Source organism: Sorex araneus, chromosome 1, assembly GCF_027595985.1.
Source record: "Sorex araneus isolate mSorAra2 chromosome 1, mSorAra2.pri, whole genome shotgun sequence".
Taxonomy (NCBI): Eukaryota; Metazoa; Chordata; class Mammalia; order Eulipotyphla; family Soricidae; genus Sorex; species Sorex araneus.
The window spans coordinates 406,903,205-406,915,638 of record NC_073302.1 but is presented as its reverse complement, the minus strand read 5'-3'; the positions used below and the strand labels follow the sequence as shown (position 1 = coordinate 406,915,638).

Here is a 12,434-nt window from a genome sequence, read left to right as displayed (position 1 = left end):
CTTTCTGGTAGTACAAATTAGATGGGGTGGAGTGGTGGATGAAGTCTTAGATTCTCATAAGAAATGAGATTCTTGTTTTGTTTAGGAGACACATCCAAAAGTGCTCAAGGCTTACTCCTGGCTCTGTGCTCAGGAATCACACCTGGTGGGCTCTGGGTACTATATGGCATACTATACGGCATCAAATCCAGGGTGGGCCACATGCAAGGCAAAAGCTCTACCCTCTGTACAATCACTATAGACCCTAGGATATTAAATATCGTCTTATAGAGTGTATCTGGATGTGCTGTGGGCAGAGAGATAAGGATGTCTTGTGATGCTTGGGGGGAAAACACTGAACCCTAAATCAATCCAAAGTCATGAGGCCTTTGAGACTAAGACTCATTTGAGATGTGTATGACAGTGGAGGAGTGTGTGTGGTGGTCATGGGGGAAGCATGCTAAGAAAAATCAAAGAAGACTCGCTCTTACCCTTGATAATACCTAGCAACAGATGGGGTGGGGGGCACAGTTTGGGAAAACTATAGTGTGTGTATTGGTGTGTGTGTGTGTGTGTGTGTGTGTGTGATAACTTGACAGAGTCAAAGGCTCAGATTTCCACATTCTGCAGTAGTGGCTAGCATCTATGTCTGAGGTATGTACTTTATGGTGTGTATCTTAAGAATTCACTGAAATCTACTCGGGATGTATACTTGGATGTATACAGATGTATACAGAGAGTTTCTTGCCCACATACCTGGCTGTCTTCCCCGGGGCCCCTCAGAGGGGATGGGCTCCAGCTTCCCTCCCCGCCCCGAGCAGAGCTCCCGGCGGCCGAAGACCTCTGGAACCTAGCTACACCATGCTCAAGGCCCTTCTCCACACGTTCGGACAGGCCTCACACATGAAGGTACCAGCAGAAGAACCCCGGTGTGTGTAATCCCATCAACAGCCAACATCCAGAGACTTAAAAGCAAGCTCCCAGAAGTGATATCATTATAACCTACTTCTCCCTCTGGGAGAAACTAGCAAGCTACTGAGAGTTTCCTGCCCACATGGGAGAGCCTCACAAGCTTCCCATGGTATATTCATATGCCAAAGCCAGTAACAAGCTGAATCTCATTCCCCTGACCCTGAAAGAGCCTCCAATGTGACATCATTGGGAAGGCAGAGTATAGAGAGGCTTCTAAAATCTCAGGGATTGGACGAATGGAGAGATTACTGAGACCGCTTGAGAAATTCGACGACCAATGGGATTTTGTGATATGTATATTTGGCTCTCTCTGCTCTGGAGAAACCTTCACTCTCTCTTAAGTGAGAAACTCTCCCCTCATTTTCACAGTAAACTTAACTTTACTTCACTATTCTTCACCTTTCTCAAATTCTCTACTGCGAGAGACAGAGACAGATGTGAAGAAAACCTGAGTAGACATTAGGGTTGATTTTTCTTTCCTACAAGGAACAATGCCTTGTTCTAGCCTTAGTTTCATGGGCTGCTGAGAAATCAGGTAGCAGGGATCAATTTCCATGCTGCTCAGATCCAGTGTGACTCAGGTGCAGTTTGATGACTATCACCTGTAACTGGTGAAATATAAGGTCTGGACAACGATACAGGTGCTTGATGCATTAGTCCTGAATTCTATCAGTCCTAAATTCTCCCAGACCAGCGACCAAGGTGGGTAGAGGGAAAAGCCAGAGAGTTTCCTCTCGAGCCTGCCATCTGTCCTCCCCTACTTCACATACATACCAATAGGAGTATTAAGTCTGACTTTCGCTTTTCACTCTCACTCTAGAGAATGTAAGTAAAATAATTCTACATTTTATAAAAGTGTACTACTCAGGTGGTGTGCTTGTTTCTGTGGATTGAAACACTTATTAAAAATTACTTCTCCCTGGGGTTGGAGCAATAGCACAGCGAGTAGGGTGTTTGCCTTGCATGAGACCAACCTGGGTTTGATTCCCAGCAGCCCATATGGTCCCCCAGCATCGCCAGGAGTGATTTCTGAGTGCAGAGCCAGGAGTAACCCCTGAGCATCACCAGGTGTGACCCAGAAAGCAAAAAAAAAAAATTACTTCTCCCTAAGTAAGATCAGATTTTAAGGAGGATATAAAGGACGATAGCAAGCATTTGTTACAGGGGTTAATTGCCCAATGCCCACTCTCCTTGTTTTTCCTCCCTTTATGCATTCCATTTTATCCATCTTTACTCTTTTGTGGTTTTAGTACACTAATAACTTCTGTATCATCATCTCCAATCTCTACATCTATCTCTTCTGATGTTCACTTCCATATTTTCAATTGTCTACTGAACTCATCCAAACTGGGTGGTTCTGCTACCAACTCTGTTTCAATGATTCTAATATTTAAAAGGTAAAATTCATGTCTTCTCCCACATATGTATTATAATATCTACAAGTAGACAACTAGTCTAAATAAAAATGTTGTAGCATTAGTTGCAAATGATCACTCTGGACAAGAACTGAGTGTTAAAAGTAGGTAAAGGGATATATATGATAACCTTTCAGTATCTGTATTGAAAACCATAATGCCTAACATGAGCGATAAAAATAGAGAGAAAATCTGCATACCCGGCCTCGACTGAATCAGTGCATGGTATCAGAGGACCTGGGCTGTCCCTCCCTGGGTCCCCACCCACCCAGCAGACTGGTTGTCACTCCCACAAGTTGCCTCCGGGCACTATATTAGGACACCAATAGCCCTGGCCCAGAGACACAGCAGCGAGTCCCAGAAGACACCACAGTGGGGCTGGAGTGATAGCACAGCGGGTAGGCATTTGCCTTGCACGCGACTGACCCGGGTTCGAATCCCAGCATCCCATATGGTCCCCTGAGCACCGCCAGGAGTAATTCCTGAGTGCAGAGCCAGGAGTAACCCCTGTGCATTGCCGGGTGTGACCCAAAAAGCAAAAAAAAAAAAAAAAGAAGAAGAAGAAGAAGACACCACAGCACTGGAGATCTCTCCGGGCCCCATCCCAGGCCAATTTCACTGGGGCACCCCAGATGGAGCAGGTGCAGTCTCCCCGCCTACTCCAGATGAAATCCTGGTGACCAAGAGCTTCCACGAGCAAGGCCAAGTTATGCGGGTCCAGGACTGAATCTCCAGGCCGCATGGTGCAGAGGACCTGGGCTGTCCCTCCTCAGGTCCCCACCCACCCAGCAGACTGGCTGTCACACCCACAATTTGCCTCTGGGCTCCATCTTAGCGCACCAACAGCTCTGGCCCAGAATCCCAAATTGAATCCCAAAATGTATTAGTGCCATACAGAGATGTCCTGGAACCCAATCATTTACAATCTAAAAATTTATGTTTACAATCGTGGCCATGCGAGCTCTCATGATACTCAAAATGAGCAACGGAAAATAAATTATCTAGTGTCTGCCCCTGGCTTGAATGGTAGTGGGAAATTTTGAGCAAAACATAATGCCCAAAATTAGAGAGAGAGAGAGTATCGGGGAAATTGTCTGCCATAGAGGCAGGGTGAGGACTGGGATGTGGGTGGTGGAAAATGTGCACTGGTGGAGGGATGGGTGTTCCATCATTGTATGGCTTAATCTCAAACATGAAAGCTTTGTAACTCTGTCTCACGGTGATACAATAAAAAAAAATGGTAATGTGAAGTTTATGCCCAATTCAATCAGCTTACTCAATGGCTGAAAAAATAGCAGTACTCCTACATTATTTAAAAGAAAGAAAGAAAGGAAGGAAGGAAGAAAGAAAGAAAGAAAGAAAGAAAGAAAGAAAGAAAGAAAGAAAGAAAGAAAGAAAGAAAGAAAGAAAGAAAGAAAGAAAGAAAGAAAGAAGAAAGGAAGGAGGGGAGGAAGGAAGGAAGGAAGGAAGGAAGGAAGGAAGGAAGGAAGGAAGGAAGGAAGGAAGGAAGGAAGGAAGGAAGGAAGGAAGGAAGGAAGGAAGGAAGGAGGAAGGAGGGAGGGAGGAAGGAAGAAAGAAAGAAAGAAAGAAAGAAAGAAAGAAAGAAAGAAAGAAAGAAAGAAAGAAAGAAAGAAAGAAAGAAAGAAAGAAAGAAAAAGAGAGAGAAAGAGAGAGAAAAGAGAGAGAAAGAGAGAGAAAAGAGAGAGAAAGAGAGAGAAAGAGAGAGGAGAGGTGCCTGTCACAGAGGCAGGGGGTGGGTTGGGGGCATGGGAGGGAAATTGGGGACACTGGTGTGTAATCATCACAGCTCTCTCCCACCACCTGTGTTCGGTGGTCTTGCACTGCTTCCCTACCCAGGACGATGGCTGCCATAGGCAGATGAAGGAGAAAACAAGAGTCAGGCTGGCTAATGATCAGTTGCCATTTATTCCATTTTCCCCACGTGCCTGTTTCAGTCTCACTAAGCCCCTCAATCCCATCTCCATCTCCTCCTGTCTCCCTTGCTTATCTCTCTATGCTCTGACTCCCACCTTGGTCTCTCTAGTCTCTAGTCAACTTCCCACAATGGGGGTAGCAAACTGAGCCAGGTCCAGAAGCACAAGGGCGAAATGTCACCTAGGGTGTGTTTCTCCTTTCCTTAGTCCAACATTTAGTTAGCATCTTAATTCTAACTTCTTAATGTTAGTTATTTTGTGTGGACACAGTAAGAGATACTTTAAACTTGAGGGGTAGTTCTCCTGGGGACATTTCACTATAGATCTCAGAATGTAGTGCTCAGGCTAGATTAGTCTTTCCTAACCCTAGCAGGGCCCTATCTAATTGTTCCTTTTTGGATCGTAACAGAATTTGTCCATGACCATGCTCTTAACTTATAGTTAAGCATGATGGCACTTTGGCCTGGCCCATTTCAATGCCAGGGTAGCTCATAGCTTGCCCTGGGTCCATCTAGTCCCTCGTCGGGATCTTGCTTCTGGGGTGCTAGGAAGTAAGGGCAACTGAGACTTAAATAGAGAGAATAGATGCTCCTGAGTGAATATTATTCAGAGTCAATTAACTCCCAAGTTACAAGAGCATAGCATTAACTGTCTTCCTGTGTCCATACTAAAAGGACATTGCTCTGAATTAACTATGCAAAGGACTTAAGGAGAGAAAAGCAATATTTACAAGTTAATAGAGTCTGATTAGGAGATAAAAGTGAGCCCCGCGCCCCGCCCCGCCGCTGGCTCTGCTCACAGGGCCTCCCTCGCAGGTGGCTGCTGGCCCCCGCGGCCCCCCACGCCGCACGCGCCCGCCCCCCCCCACCCCACTCCGAGGCCACGGGCAGCCCCCGGACAGCTCTGGGGGTGCAGCTGGCGCCGCCCACCACCCCCCCCACCCACCCACCCCCCTCTAGGCCTCGCCCCGCGGGAGCATCCGCTAGGGAGATGGTCGTGCACTCGGTGCCCGCCGAAGTCACCGTGAAAGGTACCACTACCCCGATTGCTTTCGTGAAGGACATTTTATTTCCTTACATCAGAGAAAATGTTCAGGAGTATCTGCAGACCCACTGGGAAGAAGAGGAGTGCCAGCAGGATGTCAGCCTTTTGAGGAAACAGGCGGAAGAGGACTGGCAGCTGGATGGGGCCGTCCCCATCCCGGCCGCCGGGGGCAGCGGGGGCGAGGAGCCCGCACAGCTGATGCAGGCGGTGGTGGATAACGTGTGCTGGCAGATGTCCCTGGACCGGAAGAGCACGGCGCTGAAGCAGCTGCAGGGCCACATGTGGAGGGCGGCCTTCACGGCCGGCCACGTGAAAGCAGAGTTCTTTGAAGATGTAGTTCCGGCAGTCAAGAAATGGAGAGAGGCCGGGATGAAGGTGTATGTCTATTCTTCAGGGAGTGTCGAGGCACAGAAACTATTTGGGCATTCTACAGAGGGTGATATTCTTGAGCTCGTTGACGGCCACTTTGACACCAAGATCGGACACAAGGTGGAGAGCGAGAGTTACCGGAAGATCGCAGACAGCGTCGGTTGCTCCACCAACAACATCTTGTTTCTGACGGACGTCACTGGAGAGGCCAGCGCGGCCGAGGCTGCCGACGTGCACGTGGCCGTGGTGGTGCGACCGGGCAACGCGGGCGTGACGGACGACGAGAAGACCTACCACCGCCTCACCACGTCCTTCAGCGAGCTGGCGCTGCCCGCCTCCGCCTAGCCCCGCGCCGGGGGGCACCGAGATCACAGCCATGCACACGCGTGTGTCCCAGTGTCCGTGCCTGTACATATATGTGTGTGTGTCCACATTGCCTTTCAGAGTCACATACGTGAGAAGAAGAAGAAAAAAAAAAACTCGTTTCCCGGAAAAGGAAGCTCGTGCGGGAAGAAGCCTCTGGACGGACACAGGCTGGGTCTTAGAAAGTGCCGGAAGCCGGAGCGCCACTGCTGTGTGAGGGCCAGCGTGTGGCTCACGGGAGAAGCGACGGCCACCAAGGTCAGGTGTGGCGTGTTTTGAGCTCGTGTACAGAAATGGAAAGATGGGTTCTAGAACTTACTCTGAAGCCTCGTTATTAAAAAAAAAAAAAAAAACTGGATGTGTTTCGCAGTCTTCTTCCTCATAGTTGTTCACTTCCCTCCCGTGTGATCGAGAAGATTCCAGTAGCTGAGTTTGGAAGCGTTAGCCTCCCCGTAACCCAAAGGCAAAGCCGTTTGTTTCTGCTCGAAAGAGCGAGATCCGGAAAGGGAGCACTCCGGAGTCTGGGCCCACCGAGACTGGCTTCAGGGACTCGCCGGTGGTGGTGGCGTGACCCTCTCAGCGACCACCGCCTCCCCGCCAAGAGAGGTCCACGGTGACGGCGAGACGAGGAAGATTCTGGGACCAGCGCGGGCGTCCTGATCGTGCCGGTGGATAGAACACTTCTAACCACTCAGCACAGCTCGGGAGTGACGCTACCTGATGTTTAATATTAGAAGAAAGTTTGTCGAAATGAATCGCCTCTCCGTAATATTTTCTTCTGAAATGAATTTGAGAAATGTAAATTTTATAATGGCATTAATTTATCCTTGTTTGAATCTAATAAGATCAATTTTATGTTGTGATTAATAAAGCGTTTTCTTCTTCAAAAAAAAAAAGGAGATAAAGGTGATTAACCAGTTGGGGAAGCTGAGCACAAAGAAAGAGTTTACAAATAAACACAGGATGTGAGCACTGTGATGGGAGTAGCCCAATAAATCTAAGCTCCCCTTGGCAAGGCACAAAGGACAAACCAATGTTATCCTACAATTGGTATGGGAAATTACACTGCTGGAGGGATGGGTATTGGATCATTGTATGACTGAAACCCAATTATGAACAGTTTTGTAATGCTCTATCTCACAGTGATTCAATAAAATAAAAAAAAATTAAATATTGTGGCCATATTCTGCTCCCCCCCTTTATTACAGTATATACTTGGCCACTGTTTTAGTTGACTATTCCTAGAAGCGCTCTCAAAAAACAAATATTTGAGAGCAGTAAGTTTGTCTGAGCAGTAAGTACCAGTAATGGACCGGTAAGGGATAGAAACTTCAGATTCATTAATCAGGAGATAATCTTTCTAGGCAACTGGGGCTCAGGCTGGCTGAAAACCACTAAGAGACAGCATAGAGCAAGCTAAGTTTCTAGGTAAGCTAAGTTACTCTACATATTCTGAGTTATCCTAAAGTATTTCCATCAACTTCTACCAGTCATTGGCCGAAAACTGCTCCCAGAGATGATCACTCCGGATTTCTCACCTGCCTCATCAGTGAGCTCTGAGCACTAGCAAGCAGACAAATATCTTGGGCAAAGAGTCCCAGAGAAAGGGTATTAAGTGATCACATAGAGTGAAAATGAGTGTTGAAAGGATATAGGTGACACACCAATAAGGTGTACAAAAAATACTAATTTATAGCAGTTCTGATTGTGATCATGAAATTGAAGATGATCCCAAAATTTCCAGCTTTATTAGTTTGACCATTCTGCCTATCAGAACTTCTATTGGTTCCATTTCTATTAAATGGCTCAAAAATATAAGTTTGTTTTGTGAACTAGACACTACTTGCAAGCTAGAATCATCACTGGTCACTACCCATTATTGAAAATCTACCATGTACCAGAATCTTTAACTACTTACTTTTTAAAAATTTTTTTTTTTGGTCACCCCCAGTGATGCTCAGGGGTTAGTCCTGGCTCTGCACTCAGGAATTACTCCTGGCGGTGCTTGGGGGACTATTTGTGATGGCGGGGATTGAAACCAGGTTGGCATATGCAAGGCAAACGCCCTACCCACTGTACTATCTATCACTCTGGCCCCTATTACTTGCTTTTAATCTCCTAAAATTGATACCCTATTAAGCCCTTTTTATTGTTTTATTTTTGGTATCAGGAATTGAATTCAGGGCCTCTTGTTTGCAAAGTGTGAACCTACCACTTTGCAAACTTCATATATCTACCTTTGCAAACCTCCTCCCCTCTTTTAGGGAAAAGAAACAAAAGCTCAGAGTTTGAACAACAGGGCTAAGTCATGAAGTCAAAAAAAAAGAACAAACATCAGTTTACTTCTTCTCCTTCCACAGTTTGATGTTACCTCTATTAAGTCAGATATAATATAACTGCCATAGAAGAGAATTTTGGGTCCTTTCTTTCCACCCCCTTATATTTTTCTCATGAAAATTTTTATCTCCAGCACTATCCTGCCTTGATTGCTGAATCAGGTTTACTGGCATTGAATTTCCTCATTCAATTAATTTCCTCTTTTATTTTGAAGCAAACTGACCCAAGTAGTGTCAAAATTACTACAGTCCTCCCTTGAATACAAACCTTTTATTCAGAGACTATCTGTACTCCATTTTATAATCATCTCTTTAGTTCCTGAGGAATATCACTTTTAAATAATGCCTTGATAACAAAATGCTAATCTAAGCATTGTTTGAGTAAGTAATATTACAGTGTAGCTAACAGTATGTAGCTAAAATCAAAATTGTCTAGAATCTATGTTGTCACTTTCCCAGAAGGGGGCAGTGTTCTCTCATATCATTCTTATGATGGTTGAATATACTGTTGGTTTTACGTGGGTGGTGGGGGACACACACAGCTGTGCTCAGGGCTTACTTCTGAATATGTGCTCAGTGATCACTCCTGGCAGGACTCGGGGGAACATCTGGGGTGCCAAGGATCGGACCTACGTTGGCTACTTGTAGGCAAGCTGCCCTACCTGCTATACTGTCTCTCCAGCCCATATTTTCAAAAATACGGTTATTTTTGAAAAGCAGAAAATTCCTTAATGAAAGCGGTGTGCTGGCAGGGATGATACAGTAACTTAAAATTTCTGAATAATTCTAAATACAAATCTGCTTTCCCAATAGGGAACGCAATTTTCCATGAAACAGTGAAAATGAAAACGAAACCAATTTTTTTAAAAAACAAGTGTTATAAAAAATGCAAGACATGTTGCCAGCAGATCTCCCTAAAATCAGAATTTTTAGTTGCCGAGATTAAAGACACATGCAAGCAGTAAGAAAAGTCTGACACAACACGCTCCTCAGGATGGACTTCTGGCTAACTGCCCCCTGCCCTCCAACCTTTAGTTAATAATTTATTTCCTCCTTTAATGCTCCAGTTGTCATTTCCCCAGTGAGATGTTATCCTGGTCACCCTAATTAAAATTGCAATACAGCCTTCTCCACCCTTCACCCTTATTCCTGAATCAGCTTATTTTTTTTCTCTTCCAGTACGCATCTACTTCTAACATATTGCATAATTTGTTTTATGAAGTTTTCTATTCCCGGAAGAATCTAAGCTTTATGAATGCTAGGATTTTTGTCAGCTTTGTGCATTGGTAAATTACAAACAGCTACAACATTGCCTTGCACTTAACAGACACCTTAAAATGCTGAATGCAAGAAAGAGAGTAGGGAAAATAAACACTGCTTAATTAGAAAGTGTAGAGATCCTTATGGACTAGGAGGCCTAAGGGAAGAGTTCACCTATAAAACCATCATTTAATTTGGTCTTTGAATGGTAGGTAGAATTCTGAAAACTCAAAAAGGGAAAATCAAGGAGAGTGTGATATTTCTGAGACATGGAAAACTCTGGGCAAATTAAACAAAAGGCAAAAAGCATAATAACTTACAGCCTGGTGCAGGGAAAGGGACATGAATTCCAAGGTCATGAAATATCTTTCTGCAATTTGTTTAGATAAAAATTGTTAAAATCTCTAATTTTTTTCTCATCCATAAAATGGAAAGGAAAACGCCTATTTTGAAGATTCTAAAGAAGCATTTTTAAAATGTATTTTGAAAATGCCTTGAGAAAGGGAGATTATTACACGGATATAACACAAGGAGACAATTATCAAGCAGGTTATTTGAATTCTTGTTCAAAAACACATTCAGATGACTTGTCTCGAATCTGCAGTCACTCTGCTGAACCTTCTATAACATGAATTTAGGTGATAGACATGAAGTATAAATTCTTCGGGATCTCTGAAAGTATGTGGGTGAATGACATTTTGTAGTTTATAAAATCTTGTCTCTCCTACACGCACTGTAGAGTAGGGATCCTGGCATCAAGATTATTAGCATTAACATTTCCGGCCATGAGGAAGAAATCCCTGCTTCACTGAGTTGGAATGACTTGTCATAGCTCACCACGCCATTAAGTTATTAAGGCACAAATCATCTCCAGGAGTTCTGATTTCCAGCCCATTGCTCTTTTCTAGCCATTTTAAAAATGGATTTCTAAAGCACACTTACGTTGTCAATCTCTTCAAGCAATTGAAAAACTCCTGAAGCTTCTCAAATCCAGTTATCTAGCTTTATTTGGGCTCTTCTGCTCTGTCTCTAAGGCTCAGATAAGAGGAACTTGAGGTCTAGAGTATATCTCTCAAGGACACTCTCTGCCAGAGTGTAGAGATCTCCTCTATAGAATTTTTGTTCTCTCAGAATTTGAACCTCTTCAGGTGGAAATAGTACTTGAGGGGAAAAGGGATGAAAATATCCTCTCTTTATTGCCTTCACCATATTTCATTTAATGTTTCCATTTAAGAAGGAATTCATTCAAGCCTTAAGAAACTGAAAAAGAAATGAAACGACCAAAACACAGAGGGTGCACAAATAAAAGCACATTGAGGTGAGAGGTTTATCATTTGATCCATGAATCAATGGAGCAAGAAATAGTGTAGAAGAAATTTTTTGTAGAGTATTAGAAAATTCATTAAGCATAGAGGTATAGAATCTTATTTTTGACAAAGATGGGATGTTTGAATAGGAAGATAGAAACAGATTTCTGAAACAACTTGATTAAATGGGATTAAATGAAAAGTGCATTTAGAGTTGTAACTACTACAGAAATAACAGCCATCTTCATGATTACACAGATTCTCTTAAGCATAGAAGCAGATGTACTAAGGCAACTATACCTAGCCATTATCTGCACATATTAAACATTTCTACTTGGTCCAAGTAGATATTTTTGCATTTGCTTTCTTTTTTTTTTCTTTCTTTTTTTGGTCACACCCAGCGATGCTCAGGGGTTACTCCTGGCTCTGCACTCAAGAATCACTCCTGGTGGTGCTTGGGGGACCATATGGGATGCCAAGGATTAAACCCGGGTCAGCCTCGTGCAAGGCAAATGCCCTACCCACTGTGCTATCACTCCGCCCCCCTGCATTTGCTTTCTAAAGACAGACATCGACACACGAAATGGCTTCTCTGCTCCTTAAAGACTATGATCCTGGAGGGATACTAATCACTTTTCGCACCCAGCAGCTTCTTACAGAAATGCATCTAGACTGTGAACTGAGCTACAACCCCAGGCCGCCCGGGGAGGGGAAAGGTTTTTCTCTCTCAGCCTTGTCTTCCAGTGACTTCTGGCAGGAATCTCTCTGGACTTAATTACTAAAATATCAGAAATCCAAAACCGCGTAAGTTCATATATTCTTCACTCTCAGCAATGGAAAACGAATTATCAAATGATGCCTTTTCAGCAGGTTTGATTGTTGGGGGAAAATTCTAAATAATAACAGTGAGTCCTCTGTTAAAATATTGAATGTACTCAAAGTATAGAGAGAGTAAAGTGAAGATCATTAGCCACTCAGGTGGGGGTGTGTGGGAGGAGGGGTATATCGGGGTTGTTGGTGGTGGAACATGTGCACTGGTGAAGGGATGGGGGTTTGATCATTATATGACTGAGACTTAAACCTGAAAGCTTTGTAAATTTTTTCTTGGTGATTCAATAAAATAAAAATAAAAATAAATTTTAAAAAAAGACAGATATCTAAGTAAGGTATATTAAAGAATATTTCTTAGGAACCTGAGAGTCCCTAAGGGACCATAGTGACTGCCTTGACACATGAGGCCACAGTTTCCATTCCCAATGCCAGTCACATGAGCCCAAAGGTCACATGTGATCTTGTGTGCACAACCATGTGTATGAGCATCACAGCTCAAGTGTGTGTGATTCCCAGCAACAACGGTAACAAAGGGAAGGGGGGGAACATATGTATATGTGTATGTTTATAACATATATACTCATATATCTTTGTTTGGGGCCACAACTGGAGCTGCTCAGGGCT

At 44.0% G+C, this 12,434-nt stretch overlaps 1 protein-coding gene across 1 annotated transcript; it reads left to right on the top strand.

The window, feature by feature from the left end:
• The first annotated feature begins 5,290 nt into the window (after positions 1-5,290).
• LOC101537887 (enolase-phosphatase E1-like) lies at positions 5,291-6,179 on the top strand. Its single transcript, XM_055143598.1, has one exon. It carries the CDS (start codon positions 5,291-5,293, stop codon positions 6,056-6,058), a length of 768 nt encoding a protein of 255 aa, XP_054999573.1. The 3' UTR covers positions 6,059-6,179.
• Positions 6,180-12,434: the final 6,255 nt, after the last annotated feature.

Bases quoted from the DNA above. Each gene is read 5' to 3' on its own strand.
- LOC101537887 (XM_055143598.1), top strand. From the start codon at position 5,291: ATGGTCGTGCACTCGGTGCCCGCCGAAGTCACCGTGAAAGGTACCACT.